This window comes from Colletotrichum destructivum, chromosome 2 (assembly GCF_034447905.1).
Source record: "Colletotrichum destructivum chromosome 2, complete sequence".
In the NCBI taxonomy this organism is placed as follows: Eukaryota; Fungi; Ascomycota; class Sordariomycetes; order Glomerellales; family Glomerellaceae; genus Colletotrichum; species Colletotrichum destructivum.
Genome location: NC_085897.1, coordinates 5,169,487 through 5,192,954, shown reverse-complemented (window position 1 = coordinate 5,192,954; position 23,468 = coordinate 5,169,487). Strand labels below are relative to the sequence as shown.

Genomic DNA, 23,468 nt, shown 5'->3' with positions numbered 1-23,468 from the left:
GTATGCTTTTCTAACTGCTTCTAGGTATATTATTCTTAATTTATAGGTCCTAGCTACTTTAATTCTTAGTGCTTATTGCTGCCTTACCTTTAGGAGGGGTATCTATTTAATTTAGTGTTCCTATAGTATTCTACTTATATAGGCTTGTAAGCTCTCTTGCTTAGCTAATTTGTAGGTCTAATCTTAAGCCTTTTCCTTATAGAGGTGCCTTCCTATGCCTTCTTTATAAAGGAATAGCTATATTACTTTTAGAGGTATGCTTTCTCTTATCTAGTTAATCTCTGTTGTTAATGTTGTTATATTAAGTAGTTGTATTTATTAGAGGCTTAGCCTGCTCTTTGTTGTATTATTGTAGCTCCTCTTAGCAGTTATTAGGTAGTAAGAGGTCTCTTTCTATATTTGTTAATAAAGAAGGGGCTTAAACACCCTGCGCTATTAGAGTGCAATTAATTAAGGGTTTTAATAAGTAGGGGTAAGGCCTCTAGACCTAATTATATGCCTTCTTAGCTGCTCTCTAAGCTGCATTACTAAATTATAAAAGTAGACAAAAGAAAAGTTAAACTATAGAGGTAATTTTAGGGTCTACTTTAGTCCCTAATTAAAGTTGTAAGATAATGTGTAGCTATTTGCACTTCTTTTCTTTAGATTAGGTCTAAGAAGGGGTCTATTATACCTACCTTATGTTTTTCTTTATAATAATATATTATATTATATTATATTCTTTTTGTTTGTTGTAATAGCGTTTGTTTAGATAGCGTAAAAGTATCCCTCTTCTACAGTAGATAAATTAGCTTAAAGAAACTAATCTGCCTTTAGGTACTATTAGAATAGGCTACATGCGCAAAAGCAGCACCTACTAAAACAACCTACCCTACTAAAACAGTCTAGCAGCACGCAGCGCTGCTAGGCTGTTAGTAGGGCTAGAAGCAAAAGTAAGTCCTACTTCTACGCACTTAGATTATTAAAAGTTATATAGCAATAGATAGAGGCTTTAATTCTTAGATCTAATTTACTTAAAGCAAGCAAAACAGATTACAATTAATTAAGTAAAGTCCTTTAGAAAGTGTAGGTAAAGGTGTAAAAAATGATTCTAATGTCTGCTAATAATTCTAATAAGTCCTGCCGTCTGGCTAGGCTAATCCTATCTATTATACATGATCGGATCTGAAAATCCGAAAGCTAAGTGGATCCTATGATCCTTTCCTCCTCGTGGCCCTCATAAGCCATACCACCCCATTCCAATATATAAGGGTAAGACAGTCTAGCAGCAGTAGTTTCCTCTAGATCTTAGCCCTTATAAAGGATGGCAGTTTACTGCAATAGAGAATGGATGGACTACAGACGACACTGCAGTTAAATGGCTGCAAAAGGTCTTTATCCCTTAGACTATCCCTTAGACTGCCTCCCAGGGTAAGGAGGGCTAGGAGGGCAAGGAGGAGGCCAGACTGCTAGTTGTTAATAGCCATAGGAGTTACACAACGACAGACTTTATGTAGCTCTACTATATTAATAACATCTATCTATTGTTCCTACTACTACATACCTCCTATATCCTCTAGCCACTTAACTAGTTAGTCTTTAGCCCTATAAAAGCAGCCTATAGGAAGAAGCTTAGATACCTTAGTTAGTAGAATAACTCTACTATTGTAGGCAAAAGGAACTTTATAGGCTGTTATTAGAAGGCTTATACTGCAGGTATAATAATGCAGAACATTAGAAGTAGTTAGAAATAGATAGGGTTATAGCCTATCTCTATAGCAAAGCCTCTAATAAGCTTCCTCCTACTCCTAACAACACTAAAGCTATTAGCATTATTAGATTAGGTCAGCAAAGGGCAGTCTAGAGGCAAGGAAGGGGAAGGATAGGCATCTGCGTCGTCTGCAGTAGCATAGTTAACGCTAAGGAAGATAAAGGATCTAGCTAGCCAACTAAAGCTATTTACAGAGCTAGATAATAATGCCTTTACTTAACGCCTTCTATTCTAGAAGGTCAAAAAAGGCTTTAGTAAGCAGGCCTATAAGCTGGCTACTGCCTAGCATAAGCTAAAGCTTTTGCAGGCCCAAGTTAATAATACTGCAGCAAGGAAAAGAAGGGCAGTCTAGATCGACCTAAACACTAAGTTTGCCAACATCAAGGACATCTAGCAGGCGCAAATTAAGGCTGGCGAAAAAAAGGATGATGCAGCTGAATCCAGCGACTCTGATTGCCCTAGTGAGGCAGAAAGCTGTATTATAGTGGCATCTAGAAGAAGGCAGTGATTAATTAAAGTCGAAGGGCATGGTGGGAATAACTTCACTTTTGGGGTGCCAGGAAGTGGGGGGTGCCAGGAAGTGGGTATGCTGACTTATCCAAATCACTGGCCAGATCTCACAACCAGACAGCCCATTCTTTCACTCATTATCACCCAATTTCAGCTATCCATAATGTTCTGCCTTAGCAGTGTTGTAACCCTTTTGTCCGTCAACCACGCAAAGACCACGACGTCTCTTCATCGCAGGGCGACTTAGCTAACAACATGTGTCTGTAGGGGCTTCGCTAGTATTGTCGCTGCCGCCCCAGCCGACCATACTAAGCGTCTGGACGACATTAAGAACTGCTACTGCGGCAGAGACACCGGTTCAGCGCTTGTTAGTGACCCTGACACTACCAAGACTGCCTGCCCTGATTATGGCACTGTCGGTAAGCACTCACCTGTAGCCACCTTCCTTTACAAGCTTCAAGCCAGTAACTGTCAGGGCTTCTGTCCGCATTAGCTGGTCCTTATCCCACCAGGTGCCAGATCATGATTGATATCAACGAGCCGTTATTCGTCGACAAGTGCAAGGCCCTGGGTCAGCCTACGGGGTGGTGCGAGAAATGAGTAAGCAGAGGGATGAGGATGAGCAAGTGTATGAAACTTCCTTAGCTGAACCACCTCATCAAATCTTGCGACATATAGTCAATTTACCCATTTTCGCTGAACAAAGCTTCATACTGTCTACAGGAGTTGCAGTTCACAAGTGCGTGAGGGATCGTCTAATCGTTGTTGACTGCTAAAAGTCAAAAGTTATAATCCTAAGCAGATAAGGTTTAAACGCTTGGGATCGGCAGCAGGACAGCGGGAGATGGAAGCAGAGTATCTCTGCCCTTCTTCTATGAGGGACAGATGAATGATGGTGAGGATTCCGGATCCAAGCCGAACATCCTACGTGCGCAGCTTCCATAGATTAACTCTAAGCTTTGTGGAAACGAGGCCGGAGGAAACACGACCTTCCGCATCTCACAACACAGAAGGGTCACTCTGGTCTCTAAACATGATATAAGGGCTTGAAAACTGGAAAAGAAATGCGAACCACCACTCAATCCGTCGTTAAAAACAATTGTGACAACAATGAACGGGCACTTTCAGACTCAATCAGCTCACCTAGCATCAAATGGTTAGATATTGGTTAAGAGCATCATCACATATGCTCTCGCTGCTTCAACCCCACCCCCACACTCCGTAAGGCAATACTGAATATTGCCACCAGCTTCCTAACTGTACAGATATCCCCCGCGCAAGATCGCGGGACTCTTTGCAATTTGTGGATGCGTTTCCTTTCGGGGCACTGCAATTCCGAGAACGGTGACATGTTCCTGCGCTAGAGGGTTAAATGACTTGGGCGACGATTCATGAACCTGAGCCATCCGAACCGGTCATCTTAGCAACTCGCCTTGTGGGGCTAGTGCGAACCAATCGTGGGTTTGTTTCGGCTTCTATGGACAACATCGGGGCCCATCTTGGTTCCCCACGATGCGGGTTCGTCGACATGGTCCTTATTTTTGGCTTATGAAGTATACCACTTGCGAATGAGGCTCAGAGGTAGGAAACGTCATTGGGCTCAGGAGACGCGTCGTTCTTGTGGGCGTGATCGGAGACTGCCGTGCAAGAAGAAAGAGCTTTGCAAATTGGAAGTCGAAAGTGTTATATAAGTATCCAAGGATGCCGACTGCAAGAATAACATGATGGCAACGCCATACAACCACCCACTACAATCGCTACCTATTCAACAACCATGAAGTTGAGCCATTCCTCTCTGTTGATAGCGGTCTCCGCGGCCGTGGCCCAGACCACTACCCCGGGCCCAACAGCAACGTCTGGTTCCAGCACCCTCCCGTCCGTGACCCTCGACTACTGTACCGTCGTCGCCACCGCCGGTAATGACTCCGTCGGCTACTACAAGTACCAGAACATCCGGTTCGCCGCCGTCCCCACCGGCGACCTCCGATGGGCCAAGCCCCAGCCGCCGCCTGTCGAGACGGAGATCAACACCGGCGGTCTGGCCTCGGCTGACGTCGCCTGTAGCTCCAATGAGGACTGCTTGTACGTAGACGTCTGGACGCCCGCCAACGCCGAGGGCAAGAATCTGCCGGTGATGGTCTGGACTTACGGCGGCGGCTTCACCGGCGGCAGCAAGTCGGAGAACACGCCCGAGGGCCTCTTCGACCTGTCGACGGACTTCGTTTTCGTGGCGTACAACTACCGCCTCGGCATGACCGGTCTCGCCAACGGCCCGACCTTCCTGCACGAGGGCGGCACGTCCAACACTGCTATCTGGGATGTTTCGGCGGCCTTCGAGTGGACCAAGAAGTACATCGGCAGCTTCGGCGGCGACCCCGACCAGATCACGGCTGTCGGTTTCTCGGCCGGTGCATCTCAGACTCTGTTCCAAATGACTGTGAGCTGGAGCCTCTTTTTCGGTGCTGACCTTGGAAGCTGACTCCATTTCTAGCGCTTTGCTGGCCATGCTGAGCAGCTCTACCACCGCGCCTATGTCATGTCTCCCGGCTTCGTCCCTGGAGCTGGCCATCAGCACGCCGAGGTACGTTGAAATGGAGGCCACTCTTTCCCATGAGATCGTCTACGAACTAACATGAAAAAAACCTGAAGGCGTTCTGGCTGAACGTTTCCTCTGAAGCTGGTTGCCCTGGTGGAAGCCTCGAATGTATGCGCGGCATCGACTTTGACACTCTCAACACCGCCGCCACCACCATCGTGGACACCTACGACTACCAATTCCAGCCCCGTGTTGACGGCGACATCATCGCCGACACCTACGAGGCCCAGTTATACCAGGGCCGTTTCAACTTCACCGGCCCCGTCGTCGCCACGCACGAGCAGCACGAGGCCAACGGCCAGGCCTACACCGGCGTTAACACGACCGAGGACGTCGCCGCCTACCTCCGCATCTTCTTCCCCGCCATCGAGGACAGCGTCGTCGACGAGATCCTGGCTCTATACCACGAGGACGACTATACCTCTCCCGGCCTGCGCTTCTCCGATATGAAGCAGCACTTTGACCTCACGGCCCATAACCTTGCTCTCACCCATGCCATGGACAACCAGACCTGGAACGGCATGGTTGCTCTTGACTCCGCCACGCACGGCACTGACCAAAGCTATTACTGTAAGCCCGCTTTTCTTCAAAGCCACCGGACCAGCCAGGGCAACTAACATTCAGGCAGGGTACAGCACTTATTCGCTGTCCAGCTCTTCGTCCAGCGACAGCACCGGGTCCGCCACCTCCAACACGACTGCCTCGAACTCCACGACTACCTCCACAGCCGCCTCTTCTTCCTCCTCTTCGAGCGCTGGCGGACCCCCGTCAGGCGGCGGTGGCGGGCCCGGTGGCTCCAGCTCCGTCAACGCTACGATTGCTGTAAGTGTGATGTTCCAAATCGACCCAGGATTCCAGCTGACGAGAATCCAGATTATGATGCAGAAGTATTTGCTGTCTTTCGTCCTGACGGGGAACCCCAACACCCTCTGGCCCGAGGACAAACTCGAGTGGCCCCAGTACAACTCGTCGACTGCCGGCACTCAAATCGTCTTCAACACTACCTTCTACCTTGACAACGATGACCTGGCCAACGACCAGGCCAAGTTCTGGAACAAAGCGCTGTGGTACTGAGTTAGGGAGTGATACCATTGGCCTGTATTTGTCTATTTACTCATGATGAGAGCCTGCAAGCTCATCTTCATTGATTTTTGTGGAGTTGTGGCGAGATACATGCATTGTGTTGAATCATCTAGTGTTCTTTTCATGTTGAAACTGTTGCAAGAGATGCCACTTGCGAACATGGGACCGAAGCCTCGATATAAATCACCCAAGGTTTCATTCGTCAGTTGGGAATGAGGAAGCTTCCACTAGAGTCCAGTGAGGACACCTCCCAGGAGGTTGACTGAAGCAGCCAAACTAGCAGGAATGTTATATGAATACCAAAGAGATATCAACGTTTTGAAGTGCCATAAGGGTAGTTCTGAGGAAACTGCTGTAGCAAGTGGGATGAGACTATTAGATGTCAAGGCTGGAAAAGAGGAAGAAACACATAATCATGATTGACCCCTGGCAAGCGAGAACCTCGTGTCCGGCGTTCCAAAATAACAGGTCAACATCCTCCAGGAAACCGCCCAATGACTATCGGACTCGCAGTTTTCTACTTTGGTAGTTGGTCCAAGCGACGCAAGTCTCCCCTCGATAGCCTTTCCTTGATGGGCGGCTGGCCCTGCTTCAGGCTTGAACGCAATCCTAAGATCCAAGTAACGCAAGGAGCCACGCAAGTCTGTTCAAGGGCCTGAATGCATCCTTCTACGCCAAAACAGTCATAGAAGCCCGATTGAGCCTGTGACTCTTATGATCCTTGACAATGTCTCACGCACAGGTGTGGCGCAGCCAGCTTCTGCCCCTCTACAGTAGGACCTCAGGCATTAGAAGCAAGGCAGGTAGGTATATTCTTCCCCACCAGGATGAGTCAAATAAGTAGGTATTGCACTTTGTTTATGCAGCTGAAGCCTAGAGCGTGGCGCAAACAACCTATCGTTGGCCAGCGGCTCGATGGCCTTGCTTGGCGTCCAAGGCGACGAGGGGGCTCCTATCAGAAGTCCCTTTCCTGCTTCCCTTGCACAACCTTGCTGCTTATTCTTTGGTGTGAAAAACCTAAAGTTCCTTTCTCGGCGATGTAATGAAGGCTTAAAGTCGTCATCTATGCTAGCTATGCTTGTTTAAAAAAGCTTTATCTTGCTGCTTTGATGACAAGAGTAAATAGACCCACACCTTACCATCAACATCAACATTAACATCAACACAACATCATCTTGTCAAGTTTCCAGCCACAATCACACACATCCCAATTCAAAGGCTATTCAATGGGCTTAGATTCAGAAAAGTCGGCGATTTCGAATGCGCCGATCTGCCGCGCGGAAGATATGATGCTCCCGTCCCACGCCGAGCCGCCCGCGCCGGTCCCCAACGATACCGCCGGGGCTGAAGTCGGCTCCGAGTGCGCCACGCAGACGCTCTACGAAGGTAAGCGAAGATGCGAGTGCTGCAGGAACTGGGTGGAGGAGTACCCCAAGGACTTGCAGGTCAAGGTCGAGGCGGGGCCCGCGGTCAAGCAAAAGGCCCTCGTCGCGCGGATGCGCCGCAACCACGACGGCGGCGAGGGCGACGGGGAGCCCCTGGCCCTCGACTCCCTCGTCGTCCAGAGCGCCTCCCTCAAAAGGACCCTCGGCGAGCTGTTCGAGGGGTTCCAGGGGATTACCCCGTCCCTCAAGAAGGTTGTCTTCCGGTCGCCGTTCCGCCCCTTTTACTACCGTTGGAAGCGGTTCGGCGCGATCCTGGACCGGCAGAGGCGTGACGACCCGGCCGCCGCGGCGTACACGCAGCTCCTCTACGACACGCTCAGCCGGCACTTCGGGGCCACCTTTGCCGAGATCGACGACCTCGTCGGCCACGGCGTCATCACGCACTCCCTCCTCTGGGCGCTCTTCGAGCCCGGCACGCTCGCTGTCGCTAGGGAAGACGGCGACGAGCGGTTTTTCCTCGTTGACGGCTGCACCGAGAGCCAACTAGGCCCGGTGGGCGTCATGGTGCGCTTCATCGACTGGGACGGGTCCCGGTTCGGGTATGCTAAGGCCGGCATCCACATCCCTCCGTTTGACGGCACTTGCGAGATCAACAAGCTCGGCATCTACCCGGCGCGCTTCCACGGGTCCCAGCAGACGGCCGAGGCCGAGGCAACTCTCCGGGGCCGGCGGTTTTACGCACTCGGCGGCTTCCACCACAAGGCCTACTCCGGGATGGCACGCGTCAAGAGCCGGACGGCCACACCGCGCCACGTGAGTCGCATACCCGGCTTGAGTTCGAGGATAGATCGTGACGTTCCAGACTGTAACATCGAGATACACACAGGTCGACGGCCGCATCATCGTCGATGCCGCGTCCTACTTCCACGCCAACAACGCAAAGGAGGAGCTCGCGCCCCTCTCGGAGTCGCTGACGCCTAAGATCGACGTCCAGGACGACGCACACAACAGCGACAACAACAGAACCAGGTCTTCAATCGCCACGACATTCTCTAGGCCCAGGCCCAGGCCTATTCGGGATCTCCGGGACGAGGACGGGACGCAGAGAAAACAGATCGACGTCGGAGATGGACCGGTACAGGCAGAGGAGAAACCGGGATCCAGTCAGTGGTTTTCCCGACAACAGCTCGCCCCCTTTTTTTCATTTCTTAACGCATAGCTGACCCGTGTTCGTCCGTGTCTATTAAAGTCCCCGCCCTCACGGACGCGCAGTTGCTCATCTGCAACACCACTGTCAAGGGCTACTCCCTCAAGCTCAAGCGCTGGGCCGAGTTCCGGGTGGCCGACGTGGCCGAGGTCGCCTTCAACGACGCCGCCTTCCCGAACCTGATGCTCCCGGGCGGCTACAAGAACCTGATCCTCTCCTTCGTGGACGGGCAGGCCAAGCGGGGCAGCAACAACACCTTTGACGACGTCATCGAGGGGAAAGGCCGGGGCATCGTCATGCTCCTGACCGGCAACCCGGGCGTCGGCAAGACGCTGACGGCCGAGGCCGTGGCCGACAAGCTGCGGAAGCCGCTGTACGTCCTCAGCGCCGGCGAGCTGGGCGAGGCGAGCCGCGGCGTCGAGCAGCGCCTGCGGGAGGTTCTCGAGCTGACGGAGAAGTGGAACGGCGTCCTCCTCTTCGACGAGTGCGACGTCTTCCTCCAGGAGCGCTCGGCGAACGCGCTGGCCCATAACGAGATTGTCGCCGTGTTCCTCCGGTAGGGGTTTTTTCTTTTTGGTCCCCCCCCCCTTTTCCCCCTTCTGTCGTTTTTTTCTTTTTCTGCAACATTTCACTTTGCGAGACTCCAAGAGTAAAAGTTTTCCTCAGGGGAAAAGGCTGACCAAAAACCTGCAAACCCAACTGATAGACTCCTCGAGTACCACCGCGGCATCCTCATCATGACCACGAACCGCGCCGACTCCATCGACCGGGCGTTCCAGAGCAGGATCCACCTAACGCTCCACTACCCGGACCTCGACGCGGCGGCCAAGGAGCACATCTGGCGGCAGTTCGTCGCACGCTCCCTCTCCATCTCAGAACGGGACGACGGCCGCGGCGCCACGGCCGCTTCCCTGGGGGACGAGTCCTTCACGCGCCTGGCGAGGCTGCCCTTGAACGGGCGGGAGATCAAGAACGTCGTCAAGGTCGCCTCGCTGCTCGCCTGCCAGGAGCAGACGGCGCTGGGCATGGGGCAGATCGAGACCGTCCTCCGGGCGACCAGAGGCATGGGGGCGGAGCTGGACGTTCTCATGCGTTAGTCTACGATGGTGCGGGTGTGCAACAGAGCACGTAAACCGCCAGGTCTGGGCAAGTCTGCAGGTCCCCTTGAGTGATGGATACATTACCCTCGCCCCTGGTGCGATAAAGTTTGCGAATATCTTCCAAGGGTCGAGCTTAGACGGACGACTCTTTTCGAGAACCCCGAGTTTCGTTTCCGATGTCGTTAACTCCACGAAACGAGGAACGTTCCACATGCCGTGTCACCCCAGACGGAGAGATCCCAGGCCCGGGTAAATACTTGGTCTGTAGAGAGAAACTAGGTTCATTCTCGTCTCATGTTGGCATCTCATCTACCACCTTTGTTCGTGTTCCCTCGTATCGAAACTATAAAAATGTAAAAAAAGACTAGTCAACATACCTCAGAATAGCTGACGGACGGAGGCAACAACAAGCGAGACCAATTGAAGCCCGAAAACATGCTTCAGCTTCAAACGAAAGGTTTAGTTGACACAGGGGCATTTTTCACACGTTACAACACACGATCCAATCAAGGCCTTTCCTCCCTGTGATAGTAGTGAGTGAGTAGTCATGGATCACTTAGCGTCAAGCTTCACAAGCTGTGTATCAAGAAAACTCTACAAATCACCGAAAGAATTACACGACATAGTCTGTTTTATAAATTGAGCTATTACGCTGCTCTACCAGCCAGACTAGCATAGAGAAAGCCTATACTGAGACAAGAGAAGCTCTCCTATACTGTCGCGGGGCAGAGGTTATCGACGACACCTCTTCCTTCACCCGAAACCAAGATCAACCTTGCTTTTCCCCATCGCCCGGCCAAAGAAACCTCATCGGACCCTAAGATTGGCGTTCCCAAAGGTCCGGTTAACAGATAAGGCGATCGTCCGACATCCTCTCCCCTCTCCCCTTCCCGAATTCCCCCATCCACACCCCTGCTTGAAAGTTTAGGGCGGACTGGCACGGAGAACGCCCCCTCCCCCCGCCCTGGATCTTCAACAGCAAATGGCGTACACCCCCCCCCCCCCCCCCTCTTGAACCCCCCTAGTCATCGCAGTGAGTCGGCCGACGGTCCACAGACAAGCCTCGGGGAGACCGGTGACGGCTGGAGTTGGCGGACATCATCGTGCATACAGGCTGGCACACACATAACCCACTCACCTGTCGGGCCCTCGAATCACAAGCCAATCTGCTACCTGGTTAGCCTTTATGGTGACATTCACTTTTTGATCATGGTCCATGTTGGAACTAAGTCAAGGAAATAGAGAATCATGGTCATTGTGAGCATTTGCGTCGTTATTCCCGCCCATTGTACAAACGCCTACGAAAATGTGTATGCTGCCTTGATCCACGGGCAACGGTTCAGGACCACCGCCTTCGAATTGTGTGAACTTCGACCCAGCCTTCTCCACTGAGGAAGAAAAAGAGCAAAAGCCCAAGTGGCCGCCAAGCTTGGAATGTCACGCCTACGTATCCGTCCACCGCATCCCCCTTCTGCCTTTGGCGCGACCTGAAAAAATATGATCAGGCCAAAAGTTCTCATCTCCATCGCCAGGAAGGCGACCCATTATCATCCAACCCCTATATCCATAATGTCGGAATGAGTGGGTATCTCATTGATCGTGAGCAAGCGTTACTGGTAATCAGAGGCGGAACAGGAAACTTCTAGTTGCGCAATAAACAGCCGTCGAGAGAAAACCAAACCCGAGCAGCCTCTTCCCATGTCGAACCAGATGGAAGGAAAACTGAACAAGGAAACGCAAAATACCAAGCCGGATATCAAAAAGGAAACGAACCAAGCCGACGGGAAGCACCAGTCGACTACAACGAGATGAGCTGAGATGCCGGGCGGCGACGCCCAGATAGGAGTGAAAGCAACGCTATGTAACAACGCCAACAAAGAAATGCAATCGCCCACCAGCCGAGTTGGAAAAAGGGATATCATGTAGGAAAGTGACCGTATATCATGCAGAGAGAAGCTCCACCGACACAAAATAAGAGTATATGAAAACGTCATCAGTCGTGGTTGGTATCGATGTATGTATGTGCCTTGCCGAGAAACGCGGCAAGAGGTCGACAAGAGTTCGTGTTTTGGAAAAAGGGGGGTCAATCTTTAATAGGCAGTTGCCGTGGTTCCTTCGCTCGTGGCGACGGCCACCAGCGCCTCGAGCCGTCTGAGAGGGTCTGGGTTCCCCGGCTGCTGCTGCTGTTGCTGCTGCTGTTGCTGCTGCTGCTGCTGCTGCTGCTGATGATGATGATGATGCTGCTGCTGCTGGTGGGGTTGTTGCGGCTCGGGTTGTCTGCCGGGGAATCCAGAGAAGGCAGTTATGTTTGGGTGAACCATCCGGTTGACATGCGGCCCACGAGCGTCGTTGTTGGGCGCCTCTGGCCGCGGTCCGTGGATGTTGCTGCCGACAGGCCCGTGGTACCACCCATGCCGCTTGTTCTCCCTCGACGCAAACGAGGGCGCCGACATTGTGTGCTGATGGTTGCGAGCAAACGCACCCGACTTGTTGGAATAGGACGGCGGGTCAACATCAAACCTGACCGTCGGCGGGTTTAGCCGGACTTGCTCCGCCTGCGCCTGTACGGCCTGGTTCACCTCGTTCGCCCAGGCACCGGCGCTGTCGCGGGGCGGCGTCGTGTTGGACGTGATGTCCAACCTCGTCAGCCCGCGGTGCAGTCCCATATCCCACTGGGACACATTGCACCGGTCGTCGGTGACGACGTCGGTGCCAGGGAGAAGCGCCCTGGGGCGGGCGGCTTCGGAATCAACCATCATCGGCGATGGAACCCTCCTCGGGGGGGACACATGCCTAGATGGCAAGGGGTCAAACGATTCAATCCCCGGCAGCCGAAGGGTCTGGGGCGGGTTCGGGGCGCTGACCATAGGGGGCGCCGGGTTTGGCTGGATCTGGCCAGGCGTGAGGACATTGCTGAGATGGCTGGTGTTGGTGTTGAAGGTTCTCGAGTCGGGATGCCAAGTCCGTCGGCGCCATGCCTCGTCGGCGGCGGATGCCGCGGAATCCCGCCTGCCCGACCATCCAGATGTCGGGGTAGTGGGCGATGCCAGATGACTGCTAGGCGCGGGTGAAAATGCACCCAGGTTGGACGAGTTGACAGGGGCGGCACCGTAAATGATTCTGTTGACAGGCGCACCATGCGGCGACTGGAAAGGGTTGACACCCGAAGGCACGCTGAGCCGTCTCCCTGGCGTCCTCGAGCCAGACGAGTACATGCTGTGGGACCGAGAGTGTGAAGTGGCCGGAGAGGCGATGGCCGAGCCCCATCGCGGGCTGCTCTGACCAGTCGAAAACGTCGCCGACGTGGGAGTGCTGTAGTCCGTCGGCGAGACAGGGCGGTAGCCGTATGGTCCATCTGCGGCGGCGCTGCGGTAGGACTCAAGCGACAAGCGCGACCGGGGGTCGGCCATGACCAGAGGGGGAGGGCGTCGTCGAATATCGTCGCGGGGTCCGAAAGCAGATCCGATGGAGCCGACGCTGGCAATGCTGGATGTCGACAAAGACTTGGAGTGGCCTCGTACCGGGCCAGTGGCGCTGCCAGCCGTTGAAGCGCGGGCCCGACCACCTTGTTGACGCACGCGCTCGGTCCGCATCTGCCTCTGGAACCTTGCACCCGTTGCGGCCAAGGAGTCAATGGGAATGTCCTCGTTGACGTGCACCGTCTGTGCGTGCTGTCGCAGGTTATCGAGACGGGAGAAGCGACGGGAGCAGTGGCACTGAAAGGGTCTCTCGCCGGTGTGTTTCCTGACACGGTTAGTCATAGTCCGTTCAGGCCGGGACCTTGCAACCGTACCGAATGTGCCTGGCCAAGTGCTCGCTCCTGGTGAAGCTCAAGTTGCACGGCGGGTAGTCGGTACAGTAGAAGCGCTGTGACTTCTTCTTCTTGTTCGATCTGGTGCCGTCGGCATTCAGGCTGTCGTCGTCAGATCCGCCGTCGTCCTCGCCTTCCGAGTCATCCATGTCGACATCCTCAGAGTCCCTCGACCTCCTGGAATGTTGTGAGTTGGCTCGTGTCGGGGTCTTGACCTTCTCGGCGCTTTCGGGAACCTGAACGGCCTGGGGAAAGGGGGAGCTGGGGAGTGGCTTCTGGGACGCCAGACCGGTGCTGCCGCTGCCGCTGCCAAACGTTGCCTTGGTCGGCGTCTTCGCGTCGTCCGGAAGGGGCTGAGGTTGAGGTGTCTGTGGATGCGGAGCGGTGTTCGGCCTGGGTGTCGTCGGTGACGTCGTCATCTTATCGTCAATCTTGATCTCTGCTGGTAGCGGCGAGTTCACTGGTCTGAACGCAGCAGCCATATTGATGAGTTGCGGCGAGACGCAGGATGAGTAGTTGTTTCCCGCGAGGTATTCCGTTTGAATCCTATGGCCGTTCAAGTCAAAGTGCGGACGCAAGCCGGGTGGGCTGAGTTGAGCACCACAGCACAGAGAGGTGCGGGGAGAGTAGACTGCGGAGGTGTGCTACTGAAGAATGACTTGAGCCGGAGGAGGAACGGGGCTCTGAGAGAGGGAGAGAGGGGGGGAGAGGGGAGACTAGGGGAGAAAATAAAGAAGAGAAGAAGAGAAGAAGAGAAGAAAATCGTCGACGTCTTTATCAAATCATTCGAGGGTCTTGATCGAGCTGAGGAGCTGTCGCTGTCTTTCTTTCGGAAGTTGGGTCGTGGTAGTTGGTGGTGATGGGCTTTGCTGCGCAGAACGACCAAAGGTGTTGTTTGGTGTGTGTGTGTGTGTGTGTGTGCGGGTGTAAAGAGGTGAGAGTCGCAGAAAGCCGATAGAAGTGCGCGACGGGAGTCGATGATCAACCCCGGGCCAGGGAGTGGGGTGTCTTTTCTGCTGCTGAACAAGGTGCGAGGCCGGTTTGGATGGCGGTAGCGCGGTTGAGTATCCGTACTTCGAACGGTACGGAGCCAGGTGGAGGCGGGTGAAGAGAAGAGACAAGAGTAAGGTACAGGTATTTCGTAGGTAGTAGGTAGGTAGGGCGAGGGGCAGGCGGCTCTAGAAAAGGAGCTGCCAGGGGCGTGTGGCGACGGATGGCCGATGATGAAAGTCGTGCCCTGATCTGACCTGCTGGCTGCAGTAAAGTGGTTCAAAGTGGTTCCTAGTGGGTGGTCTCGCCGACTTTTCTTTCCTTCCCCCTGCCTCTGGCTTTTTTTTTACGCCTGCTTGCGTTCGTTCGAGTCTAGCGGGAGGTAGTCGAAAGTGTAGTGTCGAGACCTGGACCGGGTTTGCCCAAAGTACCTTTTTTTGGTCTTCTTTTGTTGGAGTGGCCAACCTAGCAGACCAGCCTCCCTTCTTGGGGATGGGGGTGATGGGGGGATCCGGCGCACCAAGTCGGCGAATTTGGGTGGGAGCGGAGCGTCTGTGGGCTATCAAAGAGCCAACGAAGTCCGGTCCAATGCCAATCACGATCCGAGTTGACGGGTTTTTGGGCTGCTGGAAGAGTTAGAGTCTCTTTCGGATGCAGGCAGAGATGCTGATGGATGCCCTGCGTTCTGCTTCTGCTCGACGACGTTTGTAGGTTGCCGGTCTGCAGAGAGTCGCTACCGTTGACCGAAGATCGGCTGAATACCGAGCGTAGGACTGGGGCGGACACGATGCAGTCTTGATGTTCCTCGTAGTTATCTGCGAGGGGGTGCAACATGTGAACAAGAAAATTTGTCAAGGGATCACAAATAGATAGGCTGGATGATGGGACGCGATGCAGTCCGACAGCCAAGGGGGAGAAAAGAAGAAAGATTGAAGCATTCGCCTGGGCGAGGACGCCTTCGTAAGTAGTTAACGACAGCCGTTGATGGGCACCCAAACCGAACGAAAAGGCAGGCAGTAGGAGCGGAGTTGGTAGACACAGGAGACAAGGGGCGAGCAGGTCAGGTTCAGGGACAGGGGCTAGACGCCAGGGCCAGGGCCAGAGGCAGGACCTGGCGGCGGTAGTGGTCTCAGTGGAGTCGGTGGGCGGGAGGTACAAGGGGTACAGGAGGTACATGACCCAAGTCGGACGGCTCGATGGTGGCATCCCAGTCAGCCGAGCGGTTGGGGGGAGGGAGTCTGGCGCTAGGGCGGCGTGGACGGACTGGCGACGGACGGCAGAGGAGACTGAGTGGTCGGGACGGTGAGATATGGTCGTGACGGTGGTGCCCCGTCTGCCTCTGTGGGCGGCGAGTCTAGGCGGACAATGGCTCTGTAACGGACCCGTGGAATCAGAGGATAGCGTCGAGGGTGGTGGACGGTAGCGGAGTATGCTCGTCGCTCCCGCGGCCACAAGTGATGAGGCGCTTGCGAGTGTAGTGCGGGTATGCTGTACAAGTAAGTGCAGAGTACATCGTAATGTACCTAGGATGCGGTGGTGAGCCAAACAGCTGTTCCTTAGCGGCCCGGTGGCTGGTTGGCAGAGTGGATGTGACGGGGGCAGCCCGGGCCAGACGTAAGGTACCGATAATGGCTGGCTGGCTGGCTGGCTGAGGCGAGGCCGGGATGCGGTAATGTGTGCGAGGTCGTGGGAAGACTGTCCATAGTCAGTGGGTTCGAGAGGTGCGAGTGTGTGGCGAGGTGCCAGGAACAAAGGATGAAAGGCCAAAGGGCAGCAGTGGATTGGCAGGAAGGCTGGTCATCGGAGGTTGACGGACGGGTCGATGTTGTTGACGAAGTCAAAGTAAGAGAAGTACGGACAAAAAAAGACGCCGCAGGAAGGGAACAGGGCCTGTCTGGGAGTGGAGAGCCCAGGCCCAGGGTTGTTGTTGGTGCTAGTGTTGGTGTTGGTGTTTATGGTGCTGCTGTGCTTGTGGTGCAAGCCAGTGCGCTCCCGACCGAACCTAGAGTGCTATACTCCGCAACAACAAGATGTTGTTCCCAGACAGCCAGGAAGCCCTTGTGAAGTCGTGTGTCGCCTCCGGCTGTAGCCTCCAAAGTGTTTATCGTCATCGTCGTCGTCGTCGTCGTCGTCGTCGTCGTCGCAAGCTGGGTTGGCACCCTGCGCAGGGATGGTTTGGTGACAAATATGGCAGCGGGGTATACATGGTTGGACGGATACGGACGCTAAAGGGATAGAAACGGCAGGATGTATTCGGTGTCACGATGCTTCGATGCTTCGATGCTTGGCTGTTTAGCGTAGATGTATATGTAGAGTATAGAGTGAATTTTGAGGCAGAAGTGTAGCGGAGCGACAGCGGCGTGTGCTGGAGGTTCCACTGGTTCATATGCCATGGATATCCGTGTCAAGATGGAGTGTTGGCGTTGGGGATGGTTGATGTCCTGTCTTGTGCAGGCGGGGATGACGAGGAGTGTGTGTGTGTGTGTGTGTGTGTGTGTGTTGCCGTCTGTCAGGATCAAGCATGGAGCATGTTGATTTTCCAAGTTGGTGGTGTTAATTTGATGGCGGAACAATCAAGGCCAGGCGCATTGAGGCATGCCGGCTGAGACGGAAGATGATCTTCAGATAGAGGGCCGCGACGAGGACGAGAACGGGGACGGAGGATGATGCATGACGGGTTGAAGTGAGGGGCACCGGCAACGGCGGCGGCGGCGATAACGATAACGACAAACCTCAGCCAAGCCAATTCGCGGCAATGCAACTATACACAGCCCGAAGCTTCGTGGACTGGCGCGGACGGGCAATTTTTCGAGGGGGGGGACACGCACAGCAAGTTAGAGCCAGAGCCGGGCCAGGGACGGTCACCGAACGGGCGACGTGGCATGGAGGGAGGAGCACCGAGAATGACATGCAGCCAGTGCCTGCCCTGTATTCCCCTGTCTTGCCGTGGTCTGCCCTGAGTGTGTGTGATGGGCAGGTAGATACATACCTGTAAGGCACCTACCCCCTTCTGTGTGTCGGCCTACCTAGGTGCCTACGTTAGGCAGTGTAGCTTGGCAAGGTACCTAAGGCAAGTTGAGGGAAGGTGGGCATGCAGAGTTGTACATAGAATGTGCCTGCCTGCCTGCTTGCCTTGCTTGATTTCTGACCTTGGCCCTGGCCCTGGAAAGAGTCATGCACTTGCTCGTTTGTTCCTGAATCAGGAGAAAGGGACCAACCTGATATCAGGAAAGCGTCGTAGATGTCGTGCCAGGATGACGGGAACCCTCTGTTTCTGTTGTTTCCATTCTTTCCATATGGCGAAACGCACGTCGTCGGTGGATGGCGGTCGTCGAGGCAGTCGCTTCCAACTCGGAGATCCATTTCGTCCACCTTCCACCTTCCACCACCCGCTTGCCTTGTTGCCCTCTCTTTCTTTTCCAGTCTGCGCCAGCCTCTTGGAATTATGCGTACCCCTTGTACCTTTTCGGCGTACCTGGCGTGAAAACGGTACAACAACTGTGCCCCCCTTCCCCTCCCCCTCCATTCTACCTCGTCTCGCCCCTCTTTTATTTCCTGTGCTGGCGCATCATGCGAGGGGTTGGGATGTGCCCGCCCCTCACACGGGACTTCCTCCTTCCTACATGGACAGAGAGGGTAGTGCACTGGACGGACAGACAGATAGACAGACTGCCTGACTGGCTGACAGACATTGCTAGCGCCGCCCTAGCCCAGGTACCTGTGCGGGCAAAAGGGACGCCGCATGTGGTGGGCCAGGTGCTGGCGTCTGTGAGGCCCTGTGCCTGAGATGTCCCTAGGCCCTGCCCCGTTCGGCCCAGTTCGGCCTGCTCTGTGCCTGTCGACGTCGGATTGCCGCCGGGGGGTCGGAGGCTTTTTTGTCGATGAATTCTATAAAAAGTCATTTGGGATGGCAGGGGGAACATAGACTTTCATGTGCGTCGGCACACATTCCAAGTACCTGTATCTGTCTGTACACTGCACTACAGACGCCTACCTAGTTGCCTTACTTTAGCTAGTCAGCAGGTCTGGGCATTACTCATATACGCCAGACCGCAGAGGGACTGTGCACGCCGCCCGCCAAGCGAGAGTCCACCCCGCAATCGAGGCGCCGCCCTTCCGTCTTCAAGAGTTTAAATGCATCGAAGTCGGTCGGAGAGCCAAGTCGTGTCGTTGGTTTTGGCCCCCCTCCCCGCGGGATATTCTCCCGCGTTGGACGAGCGGAGACGCTACTTACGGCTCTATAGGTGACGGGCCCTATTTCAGATAAACGAGCGACGGCGCATCTCGACACCGATGGCGGATCACAACGCGGGCCATGTTCTCATCTCGGTGGCGGCCTGTCCACCTCTCTCCTTTCTAGTTACCTAAGGCAGTACCTCACCAGAGGTAGCCTAGGTAGCTTTTCCCAACCACAACCACACCGAACCAGGTGTTTGCCGGCCAGGTCTTTAGCCCCCTCCCTAGGCGATGATTTGAGCTTACTTGTTGCCGCGTCCGCTTCGTGGCTCCTGCCACCTCCGTTTTGTATACCTGGCTATCTCTAAATGGGGGCCACCAACCGCGCACATGTCAGGAGCCTTGCGCTCCTGCGGTCTTTGGTATGTCCGTCTGCTTGTCTGTCTGCCTGTATGTCTGTCTGTCGGCTGGTCGGTCGATCGGTCGGTCGGTCTGGTGACTGACCGACTGTCTCTGTGCATGACTCTGCGTGCCTGGGTTGTCGCTGCTTCCTTCACGATCTCACCACCTGGCTTCCCATCCCTCATCCTTTCCTCCCGACCATGGCTTTACCCTTTCTCTTGTGCTTGCCGAATTTATGGAGCCTCTGTATAAACAAGACAGGAACAGAAACAGGAACAGGCAGGTGCATCTCAGGGGGTGGGTCTTTGAAAGTCTGAATCGTGGAGAAGAAGGGAAAACACCCGACAGCACCTGGCCAGGATGATTGTCATCCAAGTCAGGAAGGAAGGAGGGAAGGAAGATGGGAAGGATGGAGCGAAGTTACTCACTACTTACCCCAAGCCTAGCCCAGCTATCTGAAATATGGAAGGGAATTCGCAGGTAGGCAGGTATGAATGGCAATGTCGTACCTCCCTCTCTTTCCCTCCTGGTGTCGCGGCATCGCCCCATGTAGATTGTCGATGGTTGCACCAACAATCCGATAGTTGCCATGCCTGCCTGCCTGCCCCCCGCCTGCCTTCCCCCCTGCCTCCCCTCACTCCTTTAGGTACTCCACTCGGCCACCGCCCGCTGTGTCTCTCCCTCCCTCTCGTCTCAGACTCACAGCCGAGGAGAATTCCTCTCGACCGCCGTTGCCCACGTTTTCTCGTCTCCCGTCTCCCGCCTCCCGTCTCTTGTCTTCCATCAGCAGTCTCCCGCCTGTATTCTTCCACGTCGGTTAGTCCTTTGGCGCTACCCACCACGCCTCGGCACCGATCTCTGCCGATCTCTGTCTCCATTCCGGCCTGGCCAACAACCCCTTAGGACTAGTCATCTCGGCATAACAATCTTCAACACTACCTAGGGACCTGACACTCCCTTAGGAAGACTAGTATGAGGGAGGCCATGTACATGCCACACCGCACGCCAGAAGCACGCCAACCGCCAACCTATCAATCAATCAGCCCACACATACTCTGCGTATCTTTGTGTTAATCAGCACACCCCTTCTGTCCGACCCCTTCTCTTAGCCAGACACACCAGTAGAGGCAGATGGGTGATGAAGTGTGTAAGAGAGAGGAAGAGAAACCGGAAGTGACGGAGTACGGGGGACTGTCGAGGTCTTGCCAGACTTCCCGCAATGCCAGCCAGACGGAACCATCATCGTACCGACAATGGTCGCGCTGTCCCTCTGCCGCACCGCACAACGAGGCACACGGTCCCTTGAAACAAGGGAGTTCCTCGCTTTCCCGACCATGGCCAAGCTCGCCGTGACCTAAGCCCAGACCCTGGCCAGGTGCAACCCACAAAGTCATCACCATCACATCTCACCAGCTCGATTGGGTCCGTCTCCGTCCCGTGACAACCATCAGCTCCACCACCACATCCACCGCCGATGGGAGCATTACCTTGTGCCTGGATCGTGCTGACCGCCCATTGGCCATCCATCCCTCCGATACTTGACGAGAAGAACATCAATCCAAGACGACTTTCCGTTCACAGAACAGCAATCCACCTCCTTGTCGATACGCATTGCATACGCGCCAAGCAACCATCGATGAAAGAGCTATTTCAGTTTAGCATGCGCCTAGATGACGACCGCAAACCCTGGTACCTGCCGCCTCGTCACATTCCCAACTAGGTTTGACAGCAACACCCAAAGACACACTCAGACCCAGCGTCTCGGTCCGGCCTGACCACCATCTCAGGCCGCCACAGCGAGCCTCGAATCATGACCGTCAAGCCCCTCGCCCTACAGGTACAAAGTATAGTCCGGGCCTGTCCCAACCTCATACCGCTACACCTCCCAGACACCGTGCCGACAACGCTTTGATTCTTTGCGCTGACCAACCTCTCTCGTCCGTCGCAGCACTTCCTCCATCTAACAGCAGCGAGGCTGTCTGCACTGCAGCTCGCGCGCGCACACACAAACTCCAGCTGTATAATCTACAGCTTTTTCTAGCACCCTTTGTGCCTGCATACCTGCATTTCCGGCGTGTGCCGCGCATTGTGGTCGGCCGGGATGGAGGTACCTGCCGATAATGCCCCGCACTTGGCCGAACGCGGGGGGCTGGTACTTGGCCCTGGGTTTGATCGCCCCGGCCCTGGGGGATGGTCGCTTTTTGAAGGACAAGGATACTCGCTGATCCATGCTTACCGCATCGCAGAATCCTTCAAAGTCACATCCTCGCAGCCGTCGCCGAAACTGAACGCATGCCAAATGCTTGAAAGAAAAGTACTTACCAACATATCCCTTCAGGTCGAGGTTCCCTGGGCGTCTGCGGTGTTGCCCATGGCATCACAGATACCATGGCACTCCACTCCAAAAAGTCAACCGTTCTCGTGCAAGAGGGCCTCAGGAAACACCCTCATGCCATCCTATCCTTTTCTTGCAGTCAACAAAGTCTATGCATGGAACATGATCAGGGGACCGAGAAAGCTGTAGACGCCCTTGAACTTAAGTATACAGGGTATGCTACATGGCGTTCGATAATACCCGCCCTCACACTCCATGAGCCGTCACGTCGCACAACGCTCAGAATTTACACATCCCGGTGAGGTCAATGGCTCCGTCGTTGACGAGTCATCCTGAGGCGGTTTCTAGGTTGTTTGTAGGTGGGACAATGCGGCGACAACAACCCCCCGTACTATGCCAATCTCTTCCGCCTGGTTGCGTTTGCCTAATGCCTGGTCCTGTTTGAGTTGCCGACGCAGTGACGGGTCCCCGTCTTCCTGGGTCGAAGACCGGAGAATTTAGACTCAATGTGTGGATGAAACAATGCATCGGAGTCCCCGCCCCTTGCTTTCGCGTGTCACTCGCATGCTAGGCAGATGCCAGGACAGAGACAGGCTAGCGGCGTCTCCCCCCCACTGCTGTTCGTCAGCAGAATGGATTGGCGCGCAAGCTCGTCGGATCGCTCATCACGGATCAGGGCCCAGGGCGAGATCCCTTCCGAGCCAGCGATATCTGCGTGGCTGGAACGCAGAAACCATACGGCATGTTGGCCATCGGCGCAGGGACACGTTCGCAATCCTCGAACTGATGGCAAGGCTCTTCCTTGTGCCTGACTGTCCCCGCCCCTCCATCGGTACCATCACTTGCCGTGGAGTCGTGGCTTTCTGTGTACCGCATCCGCCTTACTGCCAAAACTCACCAAGAGGGGAAAACCTCGAGGCCGGAAACAGAGAGTGGAGGACGAGGAGGAAGATCTCGAGCCACTATACGGATGCAATAACCTTTTCGATAGAGCGCAGCTTGGCTCGTTTCAGGCAAAGTGCAGAAGGCAACAACATGGCCAGATGCATGCGACAAAATGGACGAGGGGTCATTGTTGCCAAACGGAATGCCGTTTTGAGGGAGATGCCGTGGGATACACACCTCAGACTATGTGCAGGTCGCTCCCTTCGAGCTGTGCCTGGATTCGGCATCGATTCGGGCTGATACGCTGCTGCGATTGATCCGCTTTGGTTTGCTCAAGACTCTTGCTCATCAGTCGTAAGCAAATTTGGTTGCTTCGCCGAATTGCCCCTCACTATTTCGAGTGAACAGCCATACGGTCCCCACGTACTTCTTCAGCATGGGATTTGCGAAAAATAAAGGCGGGCGAGTCCAACAGACCTCCAATGTATGAGCTCTTAGTTCACCGCTAAAGGCCATTCTCGTATTGGTGGCTTGCGGGAATCTCCCTCCGCCACTGGAGCATTTTGCCGGCCACGTTTGCGCGTGGCTCGAAGGGTCATGATCAAGACGCCAGTGAGACAAAATCGACCTGGGTCTCTGACAAAATGGCCACCGCCGCTTTCAGTTTGAGGGGAGCCAGCCTTGTGTGACGTACCAGGGGCTTCTACAGGACGACGACAGGGGGGCCAGGGGCGGGCGACGTTCAGAACAATGGCCATCGTCAATCAGTCTGAATCATTCTTACTTTGGGATCAATATCACTTGTGGTTTGATTAGGTCCCATAACCAACCATCATCAGTGGAGAGGGGGAAAGGGGGAGGGTGGGAGAAAAGAAAAGATTTCTTTTCAGAGCACGAAGTTCGATGTCGCTAATCAGCTGTGCCAACTCAACAACTTTACAGGAACCAACAGGGGCACTCCTTGCCATCGGGTGAAGCTACAGCACATCAATGGTTAAGGAGACGAAGTGCTACCGACGACTAACACAGGCTCCCAGCATCTTCACTGACCTACCTCTCGGATCTGACGAGCAAGGGCCGGCTGCACGATGCAAGGAACACTACAATCGGCAGCACCGCTAAACGACAAACAGAAGAAAGAAGAGAAAAAGTGTGGGCGGTTGAAGGCTTTCGAGGGATGACGGGGGCCAAGACAACACCATGGTCCACGGGCGGCTCAAACATGAAGTGGCAGCAGT

General features: G+C 54.5%; 4 protein-coding genes across 4 annotated transcripts; 3 read left to right on the top strand and 1 right to left on the bottom strand.

Moving 5' to 3' along the window:
* Positions 1–2,423: 2,423 nt before the first annotated feature.
* CDEST_03780 (uncharacterized protein) lies at positions 2,424–2,860 on the top strand (the record flags this gene model as incomplete). Its single annotated transcript, XM_062919939.1, has 3 exons — positions 2,424–2,455; positions 2,528–2,679; positions 2,754–2,860. The coding sequence occupies 3 exons, from the start codon at positions 2,424–2,426 to the stop codon at positions 2,858–2,860; spliced, it is 291 nt and encodes a 96-aa protein (XP_062775990.1).
* A 1,174-nt stretch (positions 2,861–4,034) lies between these two features.
* Positions 4,035–5,930, top strand: CDEST_03779 (Putative carboxylesterase, type B, carboxylesterase type B, alpha/Beta hydrolase; the record flags this gene model as incomplete). Its single annotated transcript, XM_062919938.1, has 5 exons — positions 4,035–4,697; positions 4,752–4,841; positions 4,910–5,426; positions 5,485–5,678; positions 5,730–5,930. 5 exons carry the CDS (start codon positions 4,035–4,037, stop codon positions 5,928–5,930), a joined length of 1,665 nt encoding a protein of 554 aa, XP_062775989.1.
* Positions 5,931–6,939: 1,009 nt separating this feature from the next.
* CDEST_03778 (Putative AAA+ ATPase domain, ATPase, AAA-type, core) lies at positions 6,940–10,270 on the top strand. The gene is made up of 4 exons (XM_062919937.1): positions 6,940–8,137; positions 8,211–8,487; positions 8,574–9,087; positions 9,238–10,270. Exons 1-4 carry the CDS (start codon positions 7,166–7,168, stop codon positions 9,626–9,628), a joined length of 2,154 nt encoding a protein of 717 aa, XP_062775988.1. The 5' UTR covers positions 6,940–7,165; the 3' UTR covers positions 9,629–10,270.
* A 582-nt stretch (positions 10,271–10,852) lies between these two features.
* Positions 10,853–15,027, bottom strand: CDEST_03777 (Putative Zinc finger C2H2-type). Its single transcript, XM_062919936.1, has 2 exons — positions 13,425–15,027; positions 10,853–13,375 (listed from the first exon to the last, which is right to left on the bottom strand). Exons 1-2 carry the CDS (start codon positions 13,922–13,924, stop codon positions 11,722–11,724), a joined length of 2,154 nt encoding a protein of 717 aa, XP_062775987.1. The 5' UTR covers positions 13,925–15,027; the 3' UTR covers positions 10,853–11,721.
* Between the last annotated feature and the right edge of the window lie 8,441 nt (positions 15,028–23,468).

What these genes read in the sequence shown, in the direction of transcription:
- CDEST_03777 (XM_062919936.1), bottom strand. Translation starts at nt 13,924, where the DNA reads ATGGCTGCTGCGTTCAGACCAGTGAACTCGCCGCTACCAGCAGAGATC. An exon ending in CACTTGGCCAGGCACATTCG is followed by an intron (nt 13,376 to 13,424) that starts GTACGGTTGCAA and finishes TAACCGTGTCAG; the next exon opens with GAAACACACCGGCGAGAGAC.
- CDEST_03778 (XM_062919937.1), top strand. Translation starts at nt 7,166, where the DNA reads ATGGGCTTAGATTCAGAAAAGTCGGCGATTTCGAATGCGCCGATCTGC. An exon ending in AGAGGAGAAACCGGGATCCA is followed by an intron (nt 8,488 to 8,573) that starts GTCAGTGGTTTT and finishes TGTCTATTAAAG; the next exon opens with TCCCCGCCCTCACGGACGCG. An exon ending in ATTGTCGCCGTGTTCCTCCG is followed by an intron (nt 9,088 to 9,237) that starts GTAGGGGTTTTT and finishes CCCAACTGATAG; the next exon opens with ACTCCTCGAGTACCACCGCG.